The sequence below is a fragment of the Leptonychotes weddellii genome, chromosome 6, assembly GCF_054177405.1.
Source record: "Leptonychotes weddellii isolate Sample4059 chromosome 6, ASM5417740v2, whole genome shotgun sequence".
In the NCBI taxonomy this organism is placed as follows: Eukaryota; Metazoa; Chordata; class Mammalia; order Carnivora; family Phocidae; genus Leptonychotes; species Leptonychotes weddellii.
In genome coordinates this window covers 77,084,292-77,110,180 of record NC_138374.1, presented here as the reverse complement: position 1 = coordinate 77,110,180, position 25,889 = coordinate 77,084,292, and the positions used below count along the sequence as shown (strand labels likewise).

General features: G+C 53.7%; 1 protein-coding gene across 2 annotated transcripts in view; it reads left to right on the top strand.

Annotated features, from left to right (window-relative positions):
• Positions 1–25,889, top strand: part of SUSD4 (sushi domain containing 4) — an 83,849-nt gene that overhangs the window by 41,136 nt on the left and 16,824 nt on the right. Inside the window, exons 3-5 of one of the 2 annotated variants that reach the window (XM_081824409.1) lie at positions 3,433–3,645; positions 8,937–9,110; positions 12,377–12,565. In XM_081824409.1, the coding sequence (XP_081680535.1) occupies positions 3,433–3,645; positions 8,937–9,110; positions 12,377–12,565 (576 nt within the window). The remainder of the gene's footprint in view (positions 1–3,432; positions 3,646–8,936; positions 9,111–12,376; positions 12,566–25,889) is intronic. The other variant, XM_081824411.1, reaches the window with a different exon arrangement.

Genomic DNA, 25,889 nt, shown 5'->3' with positions numbered 1-25,889 from the left:
CCCACAGTAGTCTCGGTGGGTCTGTGGGGTGCTTCCGGATGAGGTCACTGTTGCAGTCAGTAGACTGAGCAAAGCAGACTGCCCTCCCTGATGTGGGTGGGCCTCATCTAATCTGTTGACAGCCTGAATCGAACAAAAGGTTGAGTAAGAAAGACTTCTTTCTCTCTGTCTGCATCCTCAGGCTGGCACCTTCATCTCCTCCTGCCTTCAGACTTGGACTCAGGCTGGAGTGCACGCTAGCAGCCCTCTGGGCCTCCAGCTTGCCAAGCGGATCTTGGACTTCCCAGCCTGCATGCCTGTGTCAGCCAGTTCCTTGGTGTGTGTGTGTGTGTGTGTGTGAGACAGAGCGAGCTCTCCTCCTGGCCGAGTTCTCTGGAGAACCCAGATGCATGCAGTCTTCCTAAAGCTATTCAGGCACTTTAAAGATGTGAAGACATGAAAGCCAGCCATTCCCACACCCCAGGGGACATCATTTCTCTCTGGATCCGAGTCCAGGGTAGCAGCCTCCTGGGTGGGGGCAGCGCCTGGGGCCTGGGTTCTGCAAGCCTGGCCCAGAGTACCGGCCTGTGATGCCCTCCTAGGCCCCGGCATCTCTACCCCGGCACTGTCTTTCCTGCGTCTGTGACCCCAGGAGAGATCAGGGGTAGGATTGTCATTTGTACTTGGCTTCTGGGCAGAAGGTAACATGTCCTCTTTCCCCTTCCTTCCGAATGAAAGCAGGGGCAGTGACAGGAACGCAGGGTCTTCACCCCCAGAGAAAGGCATCATTATGAGGGCTTGACCCCTCTGTCTGGGGACTTCAGAGTCTGTTGAAACCCGCCAGACTGTTCTGTGAGCAACACAAGAAGTCTCTGCAAAGAATCATAAAAAGAAAGCAGTGTGAAAAGCAATCTTTTGGCTTATTATAACTGGAAGGCATATTCGAGAAAGGAAGACTGTATCAAATGTAGCCAAATCAATTTAGAACTCGGGCTGGTTTCCATTTCTCTGTAAACTGCTGGGTGAGTCTTTGGAGAAAGAAACAGAATAGAGACACAAAAATTGATTTAGGCATTAACTTAGGGAGAGGGTCCTGGGGCGGGTGAGGGGAGGGCATCCCTGCCAAGGTTGAAACACACACGGCTGCACATCTGAGCCAGAATCCAGAGCCCCCTGCCCCCCAGCACTCACTGTCCGCCCCACTGTGGGCGTGGGAACACCGACAGGGCCGGTCCAAGCACTGGCCTGGGGCTCACGGCCAATCGCCCTGCTGCCCCTGCAGCCCTTTCATTGTCCGGGGGTGGGGGGCTCACATCTTCACGACTTTGCAAACCCTTTGAGGGAAAGGACATCTGTCAATGGTTTTGGGGTCTCTGTACCTGTTCACACAGGACTGAGCAAACCCACACATCTGCTTCCCCATCTGCTCCTCATCTGCAGGCTTTCTTTCTCCCTGCTTTGTGGACACAGGTTCAGATCTCTTTCATCCTCAAATTTTAATACGGTTAACAGGAAAGTCTCTCCCTTGACCCTAATGCAGGGATGGCTTGTGCCCTGTGATCCTTTGTCCCCACAAAGCACCGTGCAGGGGAAGTGCACGCTTGCTGCGGCCTCCCCCTCACTTGTGGGCGGGCAGGCTCCCCCATAGGCCCGTCCAGCCCCGAAGCCACCCGGCCGCTCCCTCTCCAGCCAGCGGCCTGCCCCTGAGACGCCTTCCCTTGCTTCTGCGGCCTTGCTCAGGCCGTCCTGTGTTCTCACGCCCTTGGTGGCTGTGTCTTTCTGAGCCACATGTGGTCCTCTCCCCGTGTGTGCTCCCAGGAGGCCGCCCAGCTGTGCCTTTAGCCGCCGCCTGTGTGCAGACCTGTGGCTCAGGACAGCGCGGCCTCCGACTTGGCTCTCTGGCTGGTCATCCCCACCCGGCCTGGGTGTCCCAAGGAGTCAGACTCACCGCACCCGCCCGCTGCACCGGGACGGGTCCCCAGGCTGGTCTTCACCATGTCCCCTCCCTCTGCATGCAGGCCCAGCGCCCGACCCTGGCAGCCATCCTTGACGCCTCTCTTAACTCATTTCCCTCCCCCCGCCACTGTCCCTGAATTTGAGCCTCTGTGTCCTTAGTATCACCTGCGGCCTCTCTGTTCCAGTCCTCTCCCCTCGTCTGGCCCATCATCTCCCTCCAGGACTGCGGCAGGAGCCTCAAGAATCCACAGACCTCAACTGCTGGCCCTCCCAGGAGCTGGACTGGCTGCTCAGAGCCATTTGGAGAGCTTTTCAGGAGGACAGCCCTTCCCCACCCACCAGAGAGCACCTGGGTCTGTGGGTCGGCCTTTCACAAACCGTCCTTCAGATCCTGGTGCAGCTGGTGCCCAGGAGGCATTTCTGGCAGTCTTCCCGCCACCGCTTTGCTGGATTGAGCTCTGCCGCGTCCCCCCTCTGCGCCCCACCAGTCCCCTCAGGCCCATCCTCCCTCTGTTTGGCTGATGTCCACTCACCGGGGGCCTCAGCCATCCCCTGCCACCTGCACGCAGCCCAGCCCTCTGGGGCCGCTCGAGGCTGCCATACACTGAGGGCCGGCATTGACCAGCCCCATGGAGGGGCTTCCAGACGGCGGGCTCCGTGGGACTCCGTTCATTCCTCACAGGTGTGTGGGGGCGATGGAGAGTGACGAGGGATTCCGTGGGACTCCGTTCATTCCCCGCACGTGTGTGGGGGCGATGGAGGGTGACGAGGGATTCCGTGGGACTTCGTTCATTCCTCGCACGTGTGTGGAGTGATCCAGGGCAATGGAAGGCAGGTTCCATGGGACTCCGTTCATTCCCCGCACGTGTGTGGGTGTGATGGAGGGTGATGAGGGATTCTGTGGGACACAGAGATGAACAGGCTATTTTTCCCTGGACGGCTCCCAACTGAGCACCGGTGGCGGCTGCGCTCTTGTTGGGACACAGAGGGGGTGGCTGGGTGGGTTTGGAAGGTACCCAGAGCCTGGATGAGGCCTGGCAGGTGGGGCAGGGGTGAGGGGCAGGGAGGAGAAGGGTGTTCGCTGCTCAGGCCCGTCCTGTGGAACGCCAGCCGTGCATCACCTGCAGCCTCGGTTCTGTCTGTGGGATGTGGTTCGTCTGTCCTACAGGGCAGCTCAGAATTCGCCTCCTCCTCCCTGACCCTCCCGCCTCACCCCCTGCAGCATCTCACCCTGTTTGGTTCCCCGTGTGGCTTCCTTCCTCCCCTCCCTGTCCCAGAGCCTCCGTGAAGGGCTGACTTGGCCGTCAGACGGAGACGCTAATGGGTGCTGTTCCAAGCAAGAAGCCGGGTATGGTGCGCACCAGAATGCGTACGTTCTGGTCTGGCTGGAGTGGCTGGGTGCTTATGGTGTGTGACGGGGTCTGTCACGATGCAGGAAGGCCCCCGGCATCGGAAGGACCTATTCAGAGGCAGCTTCTCTTCTCTCTGTCAATGTAGGGTTGGATGACCTTCAGGTGTGCGCTGACCCAGGCGTCCCCGAGGACGGCTTCAGGACGCCTGGCGGAGGGGTTTTCCTTGAAAGCTCTGTCACCCAGTTTCACTGCCAAGACGGGTTCACGCTCAAGGGCCCTACAAAGAGACTGTGTGTGAGACATCTTAATGGAACCCTCGGCTGGATCCCCAGCGATAAGCCTTTCTGTGCACAAGAAGGTAAAGTGCCCGCCCCTGCCCGTGGCAGCCGCTCGCAGGGCGCGGGGCCGAGCTGCAGGAGCCCGGGGCCAGGACGCCAGCCGCGCCGTCTGGGGCGATGCTGCATGCTGGTGGGAGAGCACTGAGGCTGCGGCCGGGGGCGAAGGGGGCTTGGCATCACAGGCCACTGTGTCTCTCCTCTACCGTGATTACAACCCAGGTCGTCCCGTTTCTGTCAGGGCAGGAGAGCAGCTCAGGGCACGTGCGGGCTGCTCGCTGCTGCGCCACCCACCAGCCACGTACTCATGGCCTCGGCGCTCGAGAAAGCGCGGTAAAGGTCCAAACTGCGCGTGCTGATGCAGAGACGCATGGTGCTCAGAAGATCGGCTCAGTTACCGTCGCGTCTGTCTCAGGCGGGATCCGTTTAGGGAGACAGAGTGGGGCCGTGACAGGCCGGCAGGTGGACGTGTGTTTGCCGCGGTGACGCCATGGTTGCTCGTCGCAGTGAGGTTTCGCTTACGTCTGGCAAGCATAGCTGCATCTGCTCTTTGTGGTTACGCTGTGTGGGTGCGTCTGAGTTGAGAACAGTGCTCAGAGGTTCACTGGGCGGTGGCAGGGGGCCAACCATCTCCGCAGCCATGGAGCTGATGCAGGCGAGGCTCGGCCTTCACGGCAACAGCTCAGTCTCTGCACACTGCCGCATCTGAGGGTGAGGACAGAGCTTCTAACCCTGACGGTGACTGTTCTCGGACTTCGCGTAGCTCGTCTCTATGGAAGTCCTCGAAGCACTGAATTCGGTAGTCCCTGAGCACGGACAGTCGCTGCCCTAGGCTGAGAGCACGCCCTGTCTCTGCTTTCATTTTCAAGGTGTTTTTTTAAAAAGTCAAAGTTAGTACAAAGAATTAAGGTGAAGTAAGACAGAGAAAGACGAATGCGCGTGACAGGCAGAATCTCAATGAGGAAAGAAACGAACAAAAGAGAAACGGACCCGTGAATGCGGAGATCGCCCCCGTGGGAGGGGCGGGTTGGGGCGGCCAGAGGGTTGCAGCTGTGAGGTGAGGCACGGGAGGGAACGTGCCGGGGGTGGGTACCGTCTGCGGTACTGTGACCACCGTGGGAGGGGACGGACGGGGACTCCCCAGCGGCCATGTCCAAAGGTTTGAAATACGGATCACCGTGGTTACACCCGACAGCAATAGGATGTGGTTTGTCAGTTATACCTCAGTTAACACCAGTCAGAGTCACGATTCACAAGAACGCGCACTGTGGGATTCGCATAGACGTTGTGTGTTAGGGAAGAGGGTTTCTCCGTGTTTTAGTTAGGAGTCTGTGTTGCATGGATACAGAACGCTTCTCTGTATTTACTGCGATAGATGTGTGGTTTTTCCTCTTTAACTTTGCAATCTGGCAGGTTACATTGAACAAGCTTTCCCTTGAAAATAAAAAAATTCTTAAGAAGGTTTTTGAAAGTCAATGAACATTTTCTGCTCACATGCAGCCCATGCAAAAGCTGTTGTTCCCATCAGGTTTCAGTAATTAAAAGTTTATTTGGCTTCAGAGATCGACTCCCCTGATAAGACTTTTGGCCCAAGACACTCCGTGTTTAAAACCCAGACAAGCTCAGGAACATCTCAGGAAATAGAGAACAAGTAGGCTTCATGAATATTGCCCAGAGATGAAGGCCTTCTGTTGTTTTATCACCCCGGAAACCAGAAAGCTTCTCAAAAGCATGACCTCTTTCCAGCCCTGTCCATAACTACCTAATATGGTATGCCCCAGTCTACAAGGCCTTTGTCTGCCCTTGCTCACTGGATCTCAGACTCATGGGCCCATCTGCGTGTTTTTACGGACACTTGCGTTTTCCTGGCCTTTGCACCTGCTGTCCCTCTGCCCAAAGCCTCCTTCTCCCAGATCCGCACGATGAGGCCTCCTTGCTCTGCGGCTCTGCTTCTTCATTGTCCTTTCCTCAGGGTGCCTGTCCTGTCCACCCGATTCCAGGGGCCCCTGGTCGGTCTCTGTGACCTTGGCACCTGTTCGTCAGAGCGGTGATCACGGCGTGTTAGTCTCTAGCTCACGTATCTGCTAACTTGTTCGCGGTCCTTCTCCACGCGGGTGCGGCAAGAGCACGATTCCTGACTATGCCCAGCACCTGGGACACATTGCAGGTAGGCTGGGTGCTCAGCGATTCACCGATGGATGATGGGTGGATGGACGGACTGACAGATGGATGGGCGGACGGATGGAGGCATGAATGAAACTGATGGATGAATGAATACCGAGCATTATAAATGCTGGTGTAACCAAAATCCAGCAGCAATCCAGCGCCTTTCCCACGTGGATATGAATGCTGCATGTCCAGTGTGTACTATGTATGCACGTTCCTGGAAGCACTTTTTAGGGAGAATGGGTGTCAGAAGTTGGCACTCGAAGGAATCAGATTCATGTTCACATATAACTGACATTTAAAAAGGACAGTAAATCACATGTGTGTTTGTATTCTTAAAACTTTGCCTTTTCTACTCCTTAGGATCCTGCTCTGTGCTAACTGATGTGATCAATTAATTTGTCCTTAGGTATAAATAAATGTGTAATACTGCCTGAATATCCCCTCTTTCATTTATTTATATTAAATCCTCTGTTACACAAGCAGGAGTTGGACGCAGCGATGGGGTGGGCTGGGGAGAGAGGATTTCTAGAAGGGGAGGCTTTGCGATCCCTCAGTTACATCCCCAAAGCCCGTTTGCGCCCGCCTACGTAGGGTTTGATCGCTGGCCCCACTCCCGGCACAGTCAGATACCAACAGACCTTTATTCATCGTCCTTGGTAACGGTGTTTTTGCAGCAGTTTTTAAACATTCTTTCTGCCAGTGGGATGCACTTGTGTTATAGAAAATTTGTGTTATTTCTGTTTGAAACTTCAGAACTGATGAAGATTATGTATTCATTTTCGGGCACTAAAGATCCTGGCTTCTCTGTCTGCATAGACATGAGGTGTATAGTCACATCCGGCTACGGACGGCTGGCTGGGCCAGGCTGTCTTCCGATCCGCCCTCCTTCGGTGGGGGGTCAGGCGCCAGACACCGTGGCTAGAATCTTAGCCCCGGCTCCGGGGGGTGGCTCCCGCTCCCCGCTTGGCGTGTGTCCCTGTCCCGCAGGGGCCGGTCCCCGTGGTGACTCTGCCGTGAGCAGAGCTTGGGAGGCTGTAGTGCCCTGGGACCTTGCGCCACGTACCCTACGGTGGCCCCCAGCTCCTGCCTGTGGAGACAGGCGTCTGGTCAGGAGTTCAGGGCGCTCCGCGTGACCGACCGCAACCCGCAGGCCCTGGCGTCACTCTGTCCACTGACTTTACTCCCTGATGCTGGCTGCCTCCTGAGGACCTGGGTCAGTTCCTGGACAAGTCTGAAGTCAGTCAGGGAATGGTGGCGTAGTCTTCGCTGCGAATAATTCCTGCGTAGCAATACTGAAAAAGGTAATTCACGTTTCCCATTCAGAAGGTAGCAATGCCGAGCAGAGTTGTCGCTCACCTTGTGACCCCGGTCAGGATCATTCTGGCATCGATTTGGGGGGAATTTGTCTATTCTGGTAGAAAAATTATGGGTTAGGGCGCCTGGGTGGCTCAGTTGGTTGAGCGACTGCCTTCGGCTCAGGTCATGATCCTGGAGTCCCGGGATCGAGTCCCACATCGGGCTCCCTGCTCGGCAGGGAGTCTGCTTCTCCCTCTGACCCTCCCCCCTCTCATGTGCTCTCTCTCATTCTCTCTCAAATAAATAAATAAAATCTTTAAAAAAAAAAGAAAAATTATGGGTTAAACATGAGCGGTTGGAAACCCCTTTCCACAGCCTGAAGCTCAAAAACGAGGGTCAAACCAGAACCAGAAGAGTTTTCCAGCAAGGACGCTTCCTGCTGAAATCCACAGGCAGAGGAACGGACTGGGGGAGTCCCGGGGCTCGGGGGCCCCACTTCCTCAGCATTTCCTCTTTGCCAGCCATGTGCGGAGTCCGGGAGTGTGGAGGGCACGTGGGAGAACGCGGGCGGTGCTGTCCCTCTTGAGCTGACACGGAGACACAGGCAGACGCTGCACCCAAGCCTTGACTTTGAAAGACCCCGGGAGGCAGTAGATGGCCGCATCCCTGTGCTCTCCCTTCGGCACCGGGCGGCCCCATCGCTGACATTCTGTTTTCTAGAGTCTGTTGTCAAATTCCCCAACCCCATATCGAAGCCCCCGGCGTGCTTTTTAAAGCCACCTGTGTTCTCGGCCACGGGCTGGCCCTGTGTCTTCCCTCCGAGGCTTCAGGACTCCCAGGCTCAGGCTTCAGAGCCGACAGTTCAAGCTTAGGGGAACCCCAAGGTCAAGGCTCCAATTGAGACCATTTCAACCATATGGTGGATTCAGAAGGCTTTTGGGGTGGCTGAGAAACCCACAGTCTTTTAGAGCATTGAGAAATTTCTGGAGAAAGTTTCTGTGATTGTCAAAACGCTGTTCTTGGACCTTGCCTTATTTTTAAAAATTGAGAAGCTTAGAGCACAACCCATCTGTGAGGCAGGGCCCACCAGACTCCAGCAGTGGAAATATGTAGCTTCCGCTTCCACATAAAGTCAGAGACTTGGGACCGAGGTGTGCCGTGAGAGGTGGGAGGAGGGAGCAGGGCCCAGGCTGGTGGCACAGGGTGGGGGGATGCGCAGTAAACTGGGAGGAGACTGCGTTAGAGGAGGAGGACTATAATTTATCCACTTGGTTTTCTCTCTTAATCACCTGCTGTCTGGACTCCTTGTTCCTCTGCCCCCGACGCCGGGCCGGCCGCCTCCCCTCCCCAGTCTGCATCCTGCCCCGACACTGCTCGCTGGGGGCCTGTGTGGTGTTGGCGGCCGCACGTGCTGCTGTATTATTACCTGTGCAGAGCGGATCAGGTCGGAGGGAAGTGCTAGCAGATGCGGCCCCCGCTGTTCAGCAAGGCCTTTCTATCTCATGCCCCAAGGCAGATGTGGTGGGCCGGGTGGGTGGGGACATCGTGAGCCCCCAACTCTTGTCCTTCTTCACTTATTTCCAAAATCGCCCGAGGCTCAACAGCATGGTGTGAAGGGTCGCAGGCAGGAGGTAAAGTTCCTTTCGTGGCTGGATCCGGTACCTCCTCCTCTGTCCCCATGAAGCGGGTTCTGCTGCTGGCCCTTGGGATCCGAGCCTAGCAGTGAGTGAGGACCGTTTACCACAGGGTAGCCTGAGGCCAGGTCTGAAAATAAGAGCTTTCTTGTCAGGCTGTGAAGCACAACCAGCTTAAATTAAAAAAATAACGTGTCCTTTTTACACAATTGCAGATTGCCGTATCCCTCAAATTGACGACGCTGAGATTCATAACAAGACGTACAGGCACGGAGACAAGCTGATCGTCACCTGTCACGAAGGATTCAACATCCGCTACCCGGACCTGTACAACATGGTGTCGCTGTGTGGTGGTGACGGGACGTGGGACAACCTGCCTCTCTGTCAAGGTGGGGGCGCGGCCGTGAGCACGCACGTGTCTGTCCAGCGGGACGTGGAGGGAAGCAGGGCCCATCGGCTCTGGTCTCAGAGTCCCCACACCCTCCCTGCCGTCCCCGCCAGCCCCACATGCCCACTGTGAGAGCGTAGACTGGAATCCCTTATTCTTGAGCAATGCTGGATTCTCCTCCACGCTGAGCAACCAAAAGTCGTTTAAGAAACAGGCGTTTGTAAGAAGGACTGTGAGCACGATGATGAACTGTTGTATATTTAATGGAAATAGCAGAGCATTTATGCTTATTTTAGTGGTAGTGAGGATATATTTAAGGCCAATCTTACAGAGGCTATTTTTTCTTAATAATGTCATCCCTTTTTATAATGCACGAAGAGCAGAAAAATAATCAAATTCAGATTTTATCCAAACCACACAGTAAATATGAATCCTCTTGCATTTTTAAGATTTGACTGGGCCAACATGGAGGGCCCTGTTTGTGAAAATAAGTCCTAGTGTGCACATTAGTTCCGATTTTATTTTTTGACCTGTGACTTGGAAGCCAATGCATAATTCATGCTTCAGCGGAGGAGGTCTGTTTGCACCAGAGCACAGGCATGTTCCAGTCGAGACAAATGTTAACACTGGGCTCGAAGTCACGGCTGGCGGGCTCTGATATTGCTCTGTGTGCCCCGCGGTTGGAAATAAATGATTTCCTTCTGTGAGGGCTGAAGAGTCATGGCCCTTTGCAAGAACAAAGGCTCGGGGATTGGGAGGACCGAGGGCGCCCAGACCGGCCCCTCCCCCATTCACTTCTCTGCAGAAACCCCCGTGTTGTGTGGCCTGCCACACATGCCATTTCCAGGGACACACGTGATTCAGGGGCACTTCCAGGGGTGCTCTGCAGAGTCGGCATGCAACCTGAGGTCGGGCTGAATGTTCAGTGAACCTTACGGACCACTGATTTGCTCCTGTCCTGGGGCCAAGGACGCTCCCCCCGACACCAGCCACCTCTGCCTCATGATTCCCGCTTACCCCCGCTCTCCCACCCTTTCTAGAGGTTTCTTCCTTGTAGGTCTCGTAAATACTGTGCGCCTCTTTACGAGCTCTTTTGGTCCCAGTTATTTCTTAAGAAATGTCTGATGGCGGTGTCCTCATCAGGGGCTCAGGTGCGGCCTTCTCCTTGCTCACCTGGCCCCTCGGACCTCCTTGGGACCCTCTGTCCCTTCATCAGGCCTCTCCACACAGAGGCAGGTGGAGGCCTGGCTGCCAAGCGGCCCGCCTGCCTGGCACAGCAGGGGCGTGAGGGATCTGGTGGCCTTAGACACCAGACACCTTGGAGCCCCAGGGGGGACATAATTGGCCCTCAGACTGACGTCTCGTCCTGTGGCTTTTATTCACACCTGCAGATGGAGGGGTGAGAGCCTGAGGAGCCGGCTCGCTGTTGCCTGGAAGTGCAAATAGAAATTGCATCAAACTATCGAGTCAAAGCCCGATTTCTGCTGCTGTGTTTAGGACGGCGGTCTCCAACCGAGGAGCGTGTCTTTCTTTCCCTGATGTACTACTGGAGTTATAACCCCATCTGACTCCTTTTGGGGCAGGCGAGCGGGCGGGGGGCTGTTCCTAGGCCACATTTTCCGTGGGAACTTTGTGGTTTGGAGAGCAGCGTCCGGATGCCTGTTGTTCACTGTGGGCCCGTTCGTTTTAATTTAGGGGACACCAGCTCGTCCGTGTGGGCGGCCGGGAGCGACACTCCTTCCTGGGAGGAGGCACGGGCACCGTCCCTTGTGCCAACTTGTTTGAACGGCTCTGAGGGGCTTGATACGTTCACTTGTTCATGTTAATATGCTTATCTTGTTTTTCTCAGTCCTAGATTCTCTTTATTCCTGATTCCCAACCTCCCCTGCTCCCCAGCATTTCACTTTCGCTGCGAACACTGTCCATGCTCAGCTCAGACATAAACTCCTTTCAGGCCGTGGAGAAAGGATGTGGCCACATGTCTCGATGTGGTCTGGGTGGTGGTGGGTGGTGGGTCGAGGATCTCTGTGGCACCGGGACATGGTCAGCCCCAGAGGGAGCGTCTCCCTAAATTCTGCATGCCAGGGCCTCCCTGGCCTCACCCTGGACTCGTCCCAAAATGCAGACACTGTGTACCGTGTCACTGACCAGAGCAGTCCACGGAGCACGAAGCCCTTCAATGCTTCTAACATTGAAGCGAGTCAGCTCGGGAGCAGAGCTCAGGCATCTGTTGCCGTGGGTGTCATGTGATTTGTACTTGGCGACTGGAAGGGAAAGTCGGGATTTCCATTATACACTATTTACTTCACACACAATTAGTTCTCCCCGGGCAGAGCCCCAGCTCTGCAGGGTCATTATTCCATCCAGTGAGACCGCTGAAGCCAATAGGAAATCCCAGGATCGCCATGGGGTCCTCACAAAATGGGATTCTGCGCCGCCAGGGATGTTCCACGGGCTGCATGGGCTTCGAGATGGAAAGACAGCTTCTTCCGTTTTGCAGAAGCAGGAGTGTGGGGACGCGGACGGCATGGAGAATTCTGGGTGTGCTGTGGGGGCTCTTGGCGCCTGGCCCCACACCTGCCGTGGGCGTCCTCGGGCTCCGTGCAGATCTGTCCGGGGAGCCCCATGGGAGGGCCCAGTGGGGTGTGTTCTGAGACGCCCTTTCCCTGGGTCGTCCTCAAGGTTGAGAGCCACATAAACTGCACATAAAACACAAATCGATCTTGACGTTGAATTGTGTGGGGTCGGCAGGGACCTGCCCCACAGTCCACGCAGTGGAAGGGGGTTTCCGCCACCACCTTCTCGAGACCCCCCAGGCTCCCCACCATCGAAACAGTTGGGGTATATGATTCCTGCACAGCAGCTCAGTGGTTCTCACCCCAACAGCACGTTAGGATCACCTGGGATCTTTAATAAAGATAGGGTGCCCAGCCTGTGCACAGACCCAGGGCTTGCAGCCGGGATGGCGTTTGTTCAAAGTTCCTTGGGTGATTGTGAGGTGCACTTGGGGCTCCCCGATTTCAGCTGTGCCCTCCATCACTTCCTCCCTGCTTCCGGGCCTCTCCATGTGGTTTGTAAGCGTGAAACCAAATGTCCGTGTCATGAATAGAACAGGAAAGTGGGTACGGGCGTCTGGCCGAGGCGCAAGCCTCGGAGGCCATGTCATGTTTGCAGCGGGTGGACCCTCAGGGGGCCAGGGATTCACAGGTCTCGTCAGTGCACAGTGGGGACCAAGTGTGACCGTCCCTCCTCTTTCCCCCGTCACAGGCTGCCTGAGACCTCTCACCTCTTCCAACGGCTATGCGAACATCTCCGAGTTGCAGACCTCCTTCCCCGTGGGGACGGTCATCTCCTACCACTGCTTCCCTGGATACAAGCTGGAGGGGGCCGAGCACCTCGAGTGCTTACACAGCCTCATCTGGTCGACCAGCCCACCCCGGTGCCTTGCTCTGGAAGGTAACGCGTTTGCTCTTTGGGAGGTTGAATCACTGTTACAGTGGATGTCTCAGTGGGAGGTGATGAGCTGAGAATTATGGTCAGCGTAGCTCTTATTCCCTGAGTGCACACGGCCCTGAACAGAGGCAGCAAGGCTGGTCATCCGCCGAGAGGCAGGACTTACAGCCAGTCGTAAAATGGGCTTCCCCTGCCCTACGCTTAAAGGGGATAAGAGAGAGGAGCTTCAAGCATTTGAGGTTAAACCGCAAAATATTGCCAGGTTAAGTGAAATGTCCTCAAAAATTAATTTTCTCTGCACGAAATGTAAACAGATTGTATCATGGCGTCATTCATCTCCCCCTTGCTTTATTGTTCTGTCTACACTTCTCCTTGTTCCATGCATTTTATGGCTTAGCTGTAGCCATTTGGCTGCCGGCACACACTTGGAAGCCTGAAGCCGAGGGCTCCTTCTTCACTGTTCTCCTTCAATGTGTGTCATTGCACTGAACAGCGCTCCCAGTAGTGAGGGGACAGGGCGTCTAGGGACAGGGGCAGGCCCAGGACTGGGGGGTCTCCCACTGCAAAGGTTGGCATGCTGGTCAGCCCTCGCTTTCATGCAGGTCTTGAAATTATGACAGAAGAACACACACCAATGTGTGTGTTGGCTTCTGAGCACGGTGGGCAGGAGGGGTCTGTGAGGGTGAAGAGGAAAATGAAAGCAGGCTCCAGACAGGAGCCCCCGGAGCCTGTGAGCAGCCTTTCCCGGAAACAAGACACGATCACATGGCGTTCTTTCAAGGGTTTGCGTGCAGCAGGGAAGATGCCAGACCACGGGGTGCGTGGGGTGCTGACAGCCAGAGGGGGCCGGGGAGCCTCCTAGAGCAGCGCCAGTGGGAGAGTGGGCGAGGGGCCCTGGGCCAGGACAGGAGTACCCTAGTGAGCCCAGCCCCCACCCATCCCAGGTCCCCGGGGCCGAGCCTCCAGTGCACGTGGCAGGTAAGACATGGGATGCCCCGTGAAAGCCGAATTTCAGATAAACAACAAATAATTTCTTAATATGAATGTGCTCTAAATATTGCATGGCACTTAATTCATGGTAAATCTGCGATTCAAACGTAACTGAGCATCCAGTACTTTCACCTGTTAAGTCTGGGGACCCTCACCCGCAGGGATGGGGCGTCCCCTGTGTCCAGACGCGCAGGCAGGCGGAGGTGAGCCTGGGCCATGAGGAAAGGGGCTGTCTGCCTGCTCAGAAAGCCAGAGCTAGATTGGGTGGAAGGTGTCATGGTTACGATTCTGTTGGTCTGAAATGCCTGTTTTAAGAGCTTGTCAAGTTTGGTTTAAATGTTTTTCACGCGGTCACCCTCTGATAAGCTTCATTTTGAAACTTTGAGAGCTGTTTTTGTGGAGCCTGGAGAATACGATGTGAGCAAAATAAAACAGGCCCGAGCATCAGGGGCAGCGAGCTAAGGTTGGAACGGGGGAGCTGTGACATGGCCCTGTCCTCCACCAGCGAGGGCCGTGGCCGAGGGTGACCGCTGCCACGAAGGCCACGACGGCCTTTTCCCTCAGGTTTTGGTGTGCGTGCGTGCCTGTGTGTGCGTGTGAGCGTGTGTCTGTGTGTGTGTGCACGTGTGTGTTTGAATAATCTTCACATCTCCATTCTCCCTGTCAAGTATCTGATGGGATCACTCATGGGACCTTGAACTGCTAACTGGCTAAAGACACCAAAGCCGGATTCTGACCCGAGAGGCACAGCGTGGACCGAGGGATTTTTTTCGTCTCAATACCTGATAGAAACTGGGCTAAGTTGAACGATGGGTCAGAGTAACAGGTGAGGGTTCACAGAAGGCTATCCAGAGGTGCCGGGAGTTGGTGTTTCTTCAGCCTGACTTGAATCGTATACGGTCTTTGAAAAGCGGGGTCATATCTGTGAAACGCTGTCACGGGGCGTCCATTGTTGGTGATCCGTCCCTGGGGACTCTGCCCCTTGCATCTGTCACCCATTTCCCCCCTCAGTTTCCCATCTTAGCACACAATCTGATTTTTCTCGATGTCCCAGTGAAAATCATTGCACGGTGCTGGAAAGCATGATGCTCTCAGGGGCTTTTAAATGTGGGGGTGATCTGACACCCGAGCACCCGGGTCTGGTCAGCTGTGCTGTGGAAGCCCTTCATGCATTCCCTCCCGGGCTCACTGGGACCCACCAGTGCATCGGCTGTGGCCCCCCACCCCCAGCCTTCTCCATACCCGCCAACAGCTAGGAGATGGGGTCACCAAGAGGCTCAGGAGGCAGTGTGCCACATTGAGCAAGAGTGTGGACCGATGCCAGACTGGCCGGGGTCACACTGTGGGTCCCCACATGACGGCTTTGCCGTGGGGTGTGTCACTTAGCTTCTGTCAGCCCTGTTCCCTCGCCTGTCAAATGGGGCAGATGGTCATGCGTGCCTCCTGACACCGTGAGGATCCAGCGTGACAACAAATGTAACACATTTAGTGAAGCGCGTGGTACATGCTGGGTGGTCGGTCCATCAAGGGCCACCATTAATATTGCTCCCAGAATTCTGCAGAGTCACATTAAGTGAGAATCTGGGCGTGGCCGTGTGAACCCAGTACCCACACTTCTGTGCACACTCACGACTGTCCTGCATGTTCTAGTGTTCGTGTGGAAGATGAATCCCACATAACGGGAGGAAGCACTGAACAACACTAGTAACTGCCGTTAATTCTGAGCGCTTATCGTGTGTCCAAATGTTTGATGAGGTAAGTCACTGTGAGGCAGGTGCTGTTTTTGACCCACTTCACGGATGGGCAAACCAAGGCTTGTAAAGTTCCAGAAACTCAGCAATTCCCACAGCCAGAGAGTGGGCGCGCTGGGACTCAGACGCAGGTCTTTGTCACGTCAGAGCTTGTGTGCTTAATCATCAAGGTACATCACCTAACTACCTTGTTCTGATTGCTTTGCAGTCCAGCAGGGATGCAACGTGATGTTTTTATAGCCATTTCTTAGAGAGTCAAACAGTTTTGGAAGAATTAACCGTAGGAAGGGATTCATCTTTCTAGACCGGTTGTTGTCGCTGTACAGCTCCCAGCTGCAGGGGACGTGCGGCAGACAGAGGCTGCTCACTGCTGCCCCCCGGCACCCCGTCTCCCCATTACAGTGCAGAGCCTGGCTGGGGTTGTGTCTCCTCTCAGGCCAGGACGGACATCTGTCTCTGGGGCCGTGGTGCCTCCTGTCCTCAGTGGGCCGCGGGGTGTCTTCTGAGGTTAGGCCTCTCTGGCACCAGCGTCGGGTGGCGGCTGCCCCCCTCATGGGTCAGCAAGCCCAGAGTGGACGCCTCGCTTTGTGAAGGAGTTCATACTTTGGAAGGAAAAGCTCTGTCACCTTTCCCAGAGGTCCAGGTTGTGTGTTCCGACGTCTGTGCACTTCTAAGAGCAGAGGCTCCTGGAGCCTGTGTTCCCTGCAGCTGAGCTGGGGGAGGGGATAAAGCGCCAGAAATCACCAAGTCTTGCATCAGATTGTTGCTCCATCCTTTAAAAATAGATACGTGTGTATAAATACACCTGGAAGGGGCTCTGCAGGCCCCTGTGTGCCAGCCTGGCTCACTGTGGGCCTCTGATTTTCATCCCCGCGCATTGTCCATTCTCCCTTCATCCCGAGGCATTCATCCCTGTCTGCTACACACACACACACACACACACACACACACACACACACACAGAATCCCAAGACATTTTTAGAAAAACAAACCCCAGACCTTTAACAGTGAATGTGGGCATTTTCTTATTTACAAGTGCTAGGACTCAGTTGTCGGTGGTGTTTATTGAACACCTGCTACGCACAGAGCAGCACCAGATTAGGCGCTGGGGAATGACAAAGAAAGTACCAGAAGTAATTTGTTACTCCGAAGAGTTTATACTCTAACGGGAAGAACCAGACGACAAGTCCCGTTATCCAGAGTCCGGCATCATGACAGACAGCACCTGCATCGGCATGCAGCTACCTTTACCAAGGGGTACGTAAGTGTTTGTGCATTTGGGAGGGCTGGAAGGACAGTTCCCGTAGGTGATACCACAATTGTAAAATGAAAATTTCTACCCAGGGATTTGCAGGGGTTTTTTTCTTTCTCCCAGAGACCAAACAGAAACAAGTTTTCTGTCTCCACTTGAGCTTTGGGAGAAGAGGAGCCTGAGTATCTCACTCACATGGAGGGCTGTGCATTTTGAAGCTCTGTAGGGCTCATCAGCCTAGGCGAGGTGTCTCTGTGTGTGAGGGTGCCAGCGCAGTGGTTTGAAGGGTAGGAACATGAAAGGATGTCGAGGGGCATACAAATAAGTCAGTGAACCACCTGTGCAACATTACTTACAGGGGAGACTGCATGCACCCTGGGGCTGTCTAGGAGGAGGTGCTAACTGCCCAGAATCCCCTAGGTACCATGTTTTGGGGCTATAAGGGATGCTGCATATAGTGACTGCAGAAAAGGCTCTTTCTCTACATGGGGAAAAACCATCCAAAAGCCTTAAGTATCCAGAATATTCTTCTCACATTCAGGTTTTTGAATGGCCTGGAAGTAGCTCAGGGTGGTGGGGATCTGCTGACAGGCATTCCTGGGAGCAGGTTAACAGCAGAGGTCACATGACTACATCTTTCAGGCAGGTAACTAGCACTGGGAAGACAGATGGTTGAAGCTCAAACTTGGAACTTGGAATCTTGATTGTGACCCCGCCCCCCCGCCACATAAAGATTCTTTGGTTTGCCCACTGTTAAGTTACAGGGCTAGATCCTTTAAGCAGAAGTCCTTCTTTCAGTAGATATCTATGGAAAAAGATGGAATCAAATCTGGAAAGGACCAAGTTTTGCTGTGTCATCCAGGGGACACCCCCACATCTCCTGGTCTACACACCAGCAAGGATTACGATTGTGGCCCCATAGGAATGTATATATTTGCAGACTTTAAAAGCTGCTGCCTGAGGGTCTGGCTTCCAGTCAGTGTAAAACAAGGTACTAAGTGAGATTTCTACTGACGGGTCTTGGCACACCTTCAACAGGGGGACGTATCAAGAATAGATCAGGCAGTTTAAACAATCACAGAGGTTTGAGAGACAGCCAAGAGCTAGGGCAGGATGAATGAGAAGTTTCATTACCTCCAAACATCACTCCTTCAAGAGTGAGAGAGGTAGCTGTTCAGCCTAACACATAGAAACAAATACAGAGAGTCAAGCAAAATGAGGACACAGAGAAATGTGTTTCAGATGAAAAAGCAAGACAAGACCTCAGAAAAAGACCTTAGTGATACAGGGATAAGTAATTTGTCTGACAAAGAATTCAAAGTAATGGTCAGAAGGATACTCACTGAACTCAGGAGAAGAGTGGATGAACACAGTGAGAACTTTAACAAAGACACAGAAAATAAGAAAGTACCAAACAGAAGTCACAGAGCTCAAGAATACAAGAACTGAACTGAGAAATACACTATAGGGGCTCAACAACTGGATGAAACAGAACAGATCAGTAGGCTGGAAGCAATGAAACTCACCCAGACAGCGCAGCAGAAAGAAAAAAGAGGTTTTACAAATGAAGATAACATACGGGAACTCTGGGATATCAGGTGGAATAACATTCACATTATAGGGGCCCCAGAAGGAGAAGGGGGGGCAGAAAAATTATTTGCAGAACTAAAGGCCAAAAATTTTCTTAATCTGGGAAGGAAACAGACATCCACAGTCCAGGAAACCCAGGGAGTGCCAAATTAGATGAATCGAAAGAGATCCACACCAAGACACATTATAATTAAAATGTCAAAAGTTAGAGAATCTTAAAAGCAGCAAGAGAGAAACAGCTTATTACATGCAAGGTAAACCCATAAGGCTATCAGCAGATTTCTCAGCAGAAACTTTGCAAGGCAGAAGGGAGCAGCAGAACATATTCAAAGTGCTGAAGGGAGAAAACTTCTAACCAAGAAAACTCTACCTTGTAAGGTTATCATTCAGAATCAAAGGAGAGATAAACAGTTTTCTAGACAACCAAAAGCTAAAGGAATTCATCATTACTAAATTGGCCTTTCAAGAAATGTAACAGGACATGGTTAAGCTGAAAAGAACTGGCACTAATTGGGCGCCTGGGTGGCTCAGTTGGTTAAGTGACTGCCTTCGGCTCAGGTCATGATCCTGGAGTCCCAGGATCGAGTCCCACATCAGGCTCCCTGCTTGGCAGGGAGTCTGCTTCTCCCTCTGACCCTCCCCCCCTCATGCTCTCTCTCTCTCATTCTCTCTCTCTCTCAAATAAATAAATAAAATCTTACAAAAAAAGAACTGGCACTAATTAATAAAAAAATATGAAAGTAAAAATCTCACTCAAAAAGGGTAAATATAGAGTAAATGGGTAGTGGCTTAGTCTCTTGTAGAGCTACTTTGAAAGTTAAAAGACAAAAGTAGCAAAATTAACTAACTAAATTAATTAGTTAAGGAATACATAAAATAAAAAGATGTAAAAGGTGACAAAGAACATGAAAAGGTAGTGTTCTGGAATGTGTTCAAATTTAAGTTGCTATGAACTTAAAATAGACTTATAAATACAGGACGATGTATGTGAACCTCATGGTAACCACAAAGCAAAAACGTATAGTAAATACACAAAAGAAAATGAGAATGGGATCTAAACATAACACTAGAGAAAGTTCTCAAACCACAAGGGAAGAGAGAAAGAGAAGAAAGGAACAGAGAGAAACTACAACAACAGCCAGAAAACAACAAAATGGCAGTAAGTACACACCTATTGGTAATTACTTTAAATGTAAATGGACTGAATTCTCCAACCAAAAGCCATGGCGTGGCTGAATGGATTAAAGAAGGAGACTCGTGTCTATGCTGCCCACAGAAGACTCACTTCAGAAGTCAGGACACAGACTGAGAAGGAAGGGGCAGAAGACATTCTGTGCACATGGAGGTGAGCAAGAAAGCTTCTTGACACTTCTGTCAGAGACTTTGAGACAAAGACTGTAACAAAGGACAGTGAAGGGTCCCTTATTCCTGTACTACACAGTGATAAAGGTGCCAGTCCAGCAAGAAGATATAACATTTGTAAGTATATTTGTACCTAACACAGGAGCACCTAAATATGTAAAGCAAATACTAACAGACCCAAGGGGAGAAGTTGACTCGATGGATACAATAATAACAGGGGACTCTACCTACATCAGTGGGTAGATAATAAGGAAAGGACAGAAAGTCAATAAGGAAACATTGGCCTCAAACAACCCATTATACCAGATGGACTTCACAGTTATGTACAATATTCCGCCCAAAAGTAGCAGGATACACATTCTTCTCAAGTACACATGGTGCACTGCCAGGGACAGATCACATGTTGGGCCACAGAGCCAGTCTCAGTGAACACAAGAAAACTGAAACCATATCAAGCATCTTTTCTGACCAGAATGGTAGGAGACTAGAAATCGATGACAAGAAGAAATCTGGAAAAAGTACAAATATGTGGAGTAAACAACATATTACTGAACAAACACTGGGCCACAGGAGAAATAAAAACATATGGAGAGACAAAAGAAAACAGAAATGAGCCACAGTGAAATCCACAGGATGGGGCAAGAGTGGTTCTAAGCGGGAAGTTCATGACAATACAGGCCTACCTAAAGAAGCAAGGGGAGTCTCAAACAGTTTAGCCTAACAGCGTAAAGAACTAGAAAAAGAAGAATAAATGTCCACTGTTAGTAGAAGGAAGGAAATAACAGAGATCAGAGAGGACGGGGCGCCTGGGTGGCTCAGTCGTTAAGTGTCTACCTTCGGCTCAGGTCATGATCCCGGGGTCCTGGGATCCAGCCCCACATCGGGCTCCCTGCTCAGTGGGGAGTCTGCTCCTCCCTCTGCCGCTCCCCCCTGCTTGTGCTCTCTCGTGCACTCACTCTCTCTCTCAAATAAATAAATCTTAAAAAAAAATCAGAGAGGAAATAAATGATAGACTAAAAGGACAACAGAAAGATCAACGAAACCAAGAGGGGGTTCTGTGATAAAATAAACAAAACTGACAGACATTTAGCTTGACTCCCCAAGAGGAAAAAGAGAAAGGGCTCAAATAAATAAAATCAGATATGAAAGAAAAGTTATAACTGATACTACAGAAATACAAAGGATCATAAGAGACACTATGAACAATTAGACGTAAGCAAATTAGACAACCTAGGAGAAATGAATAAATTCCTGGAAACTTAGAATCTTCCCAGACTGAATCATGAAGAAATAGAATATCTGAATAGGCTGATGACTAGGAAGGAGACTGAGTCAGAAATCAAAAACCTCTCAGCAAACCAAAGTCCAGGACAGGACAGCTTCCCAGGGGAATTCTACCAAACATTCAATAAAACCTATTCTTCTCAGAGTCTTCCAAAAAATTGATAGAGGAGGGAATGCTTCCAAACTCATTTTGTGAGGCCAGCATTACCCTGATCCCAAAACCGGACGAGGATGCCACAAGAAGAGAAAGTTACAGGCCAGTATCCCTGATGAACATAGATGTAGATATCCTCAACAGAATATCAGCAACAGATGGAGAACAGACACGTGAGAAGATGCTCAGCATCACTCACCATCAGGGAAATAAAACCAAAACAACAGTGAGATCCCACCTCACACCTGTCAGAATGGCTCAAATCAACAACACAAGAAAAACAGGTGTTGGCGAGGATGCAGAGAAAGGGGGACTGTTGGTGGGAATGCAAGCTGGTGCAGCCACTCTGGAAACTGTATGGAATCTCCTCAAGATGTTAAAAATAGAGCTTCCCTACAATCCAGCAATCGCACTGCTGGGTGTTTACCCAAAGCAAATGAAAACACTGATTTGAAGGGAAACATTCACCCCATGTTTGTAGCAGCCAAGATATGGAAGCAGCCCAGGTGTCCATCGAGTGATGAATGGATGAAGAAGATGGGTGTGTACGTATAGAGTGTTGTATTACTGAGCCATCAAATTAGCAGTGTGGTCTTGCCATCTGCAATGGCTTGGATGGACCAGAGGGTATGCTAAGTGAAATGTCAGCAAAGACAAATACCACATGATTTCACTTCAATGTGGAATCTAAGAAAACAAACACAGCCCATACTCCTAGGTTCAGGGCATGGGATGGGGACCTGGGGAGGGCATGAAGACACAGACTCCCAGCTGCAAAACCGACGCAGCAGGGGCATTTAGCCAGTGGTCCTGCGTGAACTCTGGTGATAGACTCACTGTGGCGGCCGTTTGGCGGTGTGTATAGACGTCCAATCCCTACGTTGCACAACTGATGTAACCTTGTGTGTCAAATAGACTCCAGTGAAGGAAGAAGGAGGCGGAAACACAGGCGCCTGGGAAGGTGGCAGGCCTGGGGGCTGTTGTGCTTGCTTCTCCCAAATACGGACGAAATCACCCCATTTGCATGACTTGGGCAAGAGCTCCCCCACCTTTTCCACAGGCTTTCTCCCAGGAACCTGCCAGTTTCAGACCCCTTTACAGGGAATTCGGCTTTCAATTTCCTGAGAACCTGCCAGTGCCCAGGGGTCTGCGCAGCTCCGCGGCCTTCTGAGAGAAAGCGAGAAAACAAGAAAGAACCTGAAAAACCCTGTTTGGTCAAATGTGAAATCCCTGGAAATGTTCCAATTTAGGATCAACACTGAAAGCCAGTGTGGACATGGAGGGGTTGTCTGCACCTGTTGGGTCCCAGAACACCCGGCGCCCTTTCCACGGCAGGAAGCACCTCACAGTCACAGGGCGAACCCGTGAAGGAAGCAGGAGACCCTCAGCAGGAAGTTGGGGTCCTCACGTGTGACCTGCCCTGCTCAGGGCCGCCCAAGGGCCCCTCGTGGGTTTGGGATACACTCAGGCCGTTCCAGCCCCCCTGTGTCCACGTCATTCCCATCTTACGTGAGGAAAACTCAGAGCACGTGAAGGAGTAGTCTGGGATGCGGTCACATGTCGCCATGTCACCGCAAACCAGCCGGGAGCCTCTCCACGTGGGGCTGGTGCCCCTCCTGCCACCCCCACCAGACCAGCGAGCCCGGGAGCGTCAGCTCTCTCCCGCCCTCCTGCCTGAGGCCCCCAGAAAGTGCAGAATCGTAACCCTTCTTAACTGGAAACTCTCCTGCATTGGGTTTTAAGTAGCTCAACAGAAATGGTGGGACCGAGTCACCGCAGGATTGACTGGTGCTGAGTCTGGACCATCAGTCATGGAATTCAGAGCTTGGGAGGCCTTAGACATCACCAGTGTGCCGTTCTCCCCGACCCTACATGCTCCGGTGCCGCCTCTGTGGAAATGAAGGCAGGGACAGAGCCGAGTGGCCGTGCCCCAGGCCTGGCCGGGGTGCGCGAGTCCCCGTGCCACCCACACCCTGGCTTGGGCGCCACCCCTCGCGTGGGGCCCCCGCGGCTGTGTCCTGTCCTTCCTCCCCTGCACCAGAAGGACAGCCTCCAGAACTCAGCTTCCTGCGAGCAGCGTGGGGCCGGGGACACCTGCGTTCCTCGCCCCGGAACCAGCGGGAGCTCATGCAGCCAAAGGTCCTTTGATGGGCTCCGCCGGCGGCCCAGGAGGCCTGCGCGGTGTCTTGCACCGCGGAGTGCCGTTAATACTCGATCACTCATCCTGAGGAGCCTTCCGAGAAGCGTGGAGCCGCTGACGGAGCGGAAACAGGCTCCGCTGGCGTCCGCCCTTTCCCAAGGTCGCCCGCTCACAGGCGGGCCTGCCTACATACCCCCTGAGCCCTCGGCTCCTCCAGGCACTTCTAGGACCAGTGTACCTGCTGGAAGTCAGGCTCTGGGTTCTAATCCTTGCTCCGCAAGCCCCTTTTCTCAGATGCAAAGGGAAGGGGCTGGGGTGGTGGGTCCCCAGGCTCCTTCCTGGTGCCACATTGTGGGACTCTGCTCCTACCCAGAACGCACTGCTCCAGGGAGGCTGCAAAGGGACGGGGCGTGAGGAGCGTCCCCCCGGTGGCTGCTCCAGAGTTCCCCTGGGCCTGCCTCACCAGAAGGGAGCTGTGTCTGCCGCGAGCCATCTTGGCCCCAGGCACCTCACTCCGCGTCTTTATTCCGCCTCGCAACAGCTCCGGGGTTATTACTGGCTCTTGGCTGAGAGGAACAGGCCTGGGAGCCCGCCGCAGGGGGCCCGGACTCACTCCCCAGCGGCTCTGTGCCGGCTTCTCTGTTCCGCTGCTCTTCCCTGCACCCTGGATCTCCATCACGAGGGTGTTTGGGATGAGGGACGGTACACACTGTGATTTGGCCCAGGCTGCTCGGCAGGTGATGGTGCTGGAGCGTTCGTCCTCCTTTCCTCCCTCCTTCCCGGGAGGGCTGTGGCGCTGGCCTGGACGCACTGAAGCTCCCCTCAGCTGGGGTACCAGCAGCGAGCTGCCCGGGCCTCCCACCGCTCAGAACGCACCAGCTGGCTAGCCACTGCCCTGTGAGCCTCCCCTGGGCTCTCCAGCTCCCTGCAGACTCATCCCTGATCCTGCCACCCCTGCATTCGGTGTGAAATGAAAAAGATGAAGAAAAGAGCGATGAGTCCCTTTCCTCCTCTCTTCTCTCCCCAGCGTAGCGATGGGGCTTCTGCTCAAGGGAACACGGAGGGAGGGTGTCTGCTGGCCCCGCCCCTTCTCTCGGCTTCCCTCCTGCGTGTAAAAGGTTTCTGCGGGGCCAGGTAACGCGGGCTCAGGCTGCGACCTCCCTCCCCGAGGCCCGGGAGCTCCTCAGGAAGCAGCGGCCGGAGCGGGCTGTGTTCCGCGCCCCCACCCCAATGCTTTGTGCTCCTCGTCCGCACACTGCATTTCCACTTGAGATGTATTTGAAGGAAGAGCTTGCGGCCGTAAAGCATGCACGTCGTTCCTCTCATTCTGCCTCCTGAGGACCTTGAGACCAGAGTGAAATCACCCGCCATCACGGTCCCCGTCTCCTCAGCCGCCAGCCTGCCAGAGTGGGAGCAGATGGGTAATTTAGAGCCCCAGGAGGAGCCCAGCCTGGATCAAAGTCTTATAGCACTGTTAGGTCTCAAACACAAGAGACTTGTCGGCGCTCTGTGAAGACCTGCGTGCGCCCTGGCCTGGGAAGAGGCAGCTGACGTTGGCTCGCGGAGCCGGTCGGAAGCGGCGTGGGGACTGAGGATGTGCGCTGCCCCCGTGGCGCTTACCTCAGCGCCTCGCTCTGTCCTCCATCTGCTGGCATCGGAAACTCCAGTGCCGGGTGTGGTGCGAGCCCGGCACGGCCTTTTTATTAGGAGAAAATGCAGAACTGAAGCCGTCTTGCTAACTCACTGTTCGCAAGCAGCGGTCGGCCACCGTCATCTGTGTCCATGTTCAACTCCTGCATCACCGCCGAGCGACTGCAGGAGCCTAGCGGCTCGCGTGGGGCACCCGTTCCCCAGGGTCAGTGTGCTTCCGTTCCCCTTCTTTTTTTTTTTTTTTAAAAGATTTTATTTATTTATTTCAGAGAGAGAGAATGAGAGAGAGCACATGAGAGGGGGAGGGGCAGAGGGAGAAGCAGAATCCCTGCCGAGCAGGGAGCCCGATGCGGGACTCGATCCCGGGACTCCAGGATCATGACCTGAGCCGAAGGCAGTCGCTCAACCGACTAAGCCACCCAGGCGCCCCCATTCCCCTTCTTCTTACAGGAAGTACTTTGACCGCCACAGCCCCTTCTCTTCCCGGCTGCGCGTGCCTCGCGGCTCAAGAGCCGACTGTGCTGTGGCATCAAGAAAGCTCATCATCGGTTTCCCCTTCGACCTCGAATCCAGAAACACCGATCCTTCTGTGCTCAGAAACCAGACGGCCCCGTCCCGATTCCTCCAGGACGACCAGGTCCCCGGGCTGCCCTGCGGCTCCTTCACAGGCTCCTTTCCCTGGAGCCGCGTGGTCCCTGGCCTGGCCACCCCAAGCTCCCGCACACCTCACAGCCTGAGCAGCTAGTGGCCCCCTCGCGGCACCTTGCCTGCCTTCCGGCCTCGGTGGAAACACGGCCATCGGCCCCGCAGCCTTCCTGGACTCAGAACCGGTTTCCTGCCTCGTTCGAGGGAAGAGATTTACATGAAGTCAGAGGCACCAGCAAAGGCCAGCAAAGCCGGCTGAATCCTGGAGTGGCGTCTCCCACCTGGTCATGGAGTGAGGGGACACCAAGGAGGACTCGAACAACCCCAGAGATGGGGTCCCACCCGGCCGCAGCTCTCCCTCCCTCGGCTCCCACCTGCAGGCAGCCCAGCCCGGGGGGTCTGAAGTCAGGCCCCTCATTCACGTCTTCATGGGGAAGGTCTTGGATGCAGGGCTCGGGGCTGAGGGTGAATCCCTGGTCAGTGAGTAAATCAGACTTTGGAAACCCTCC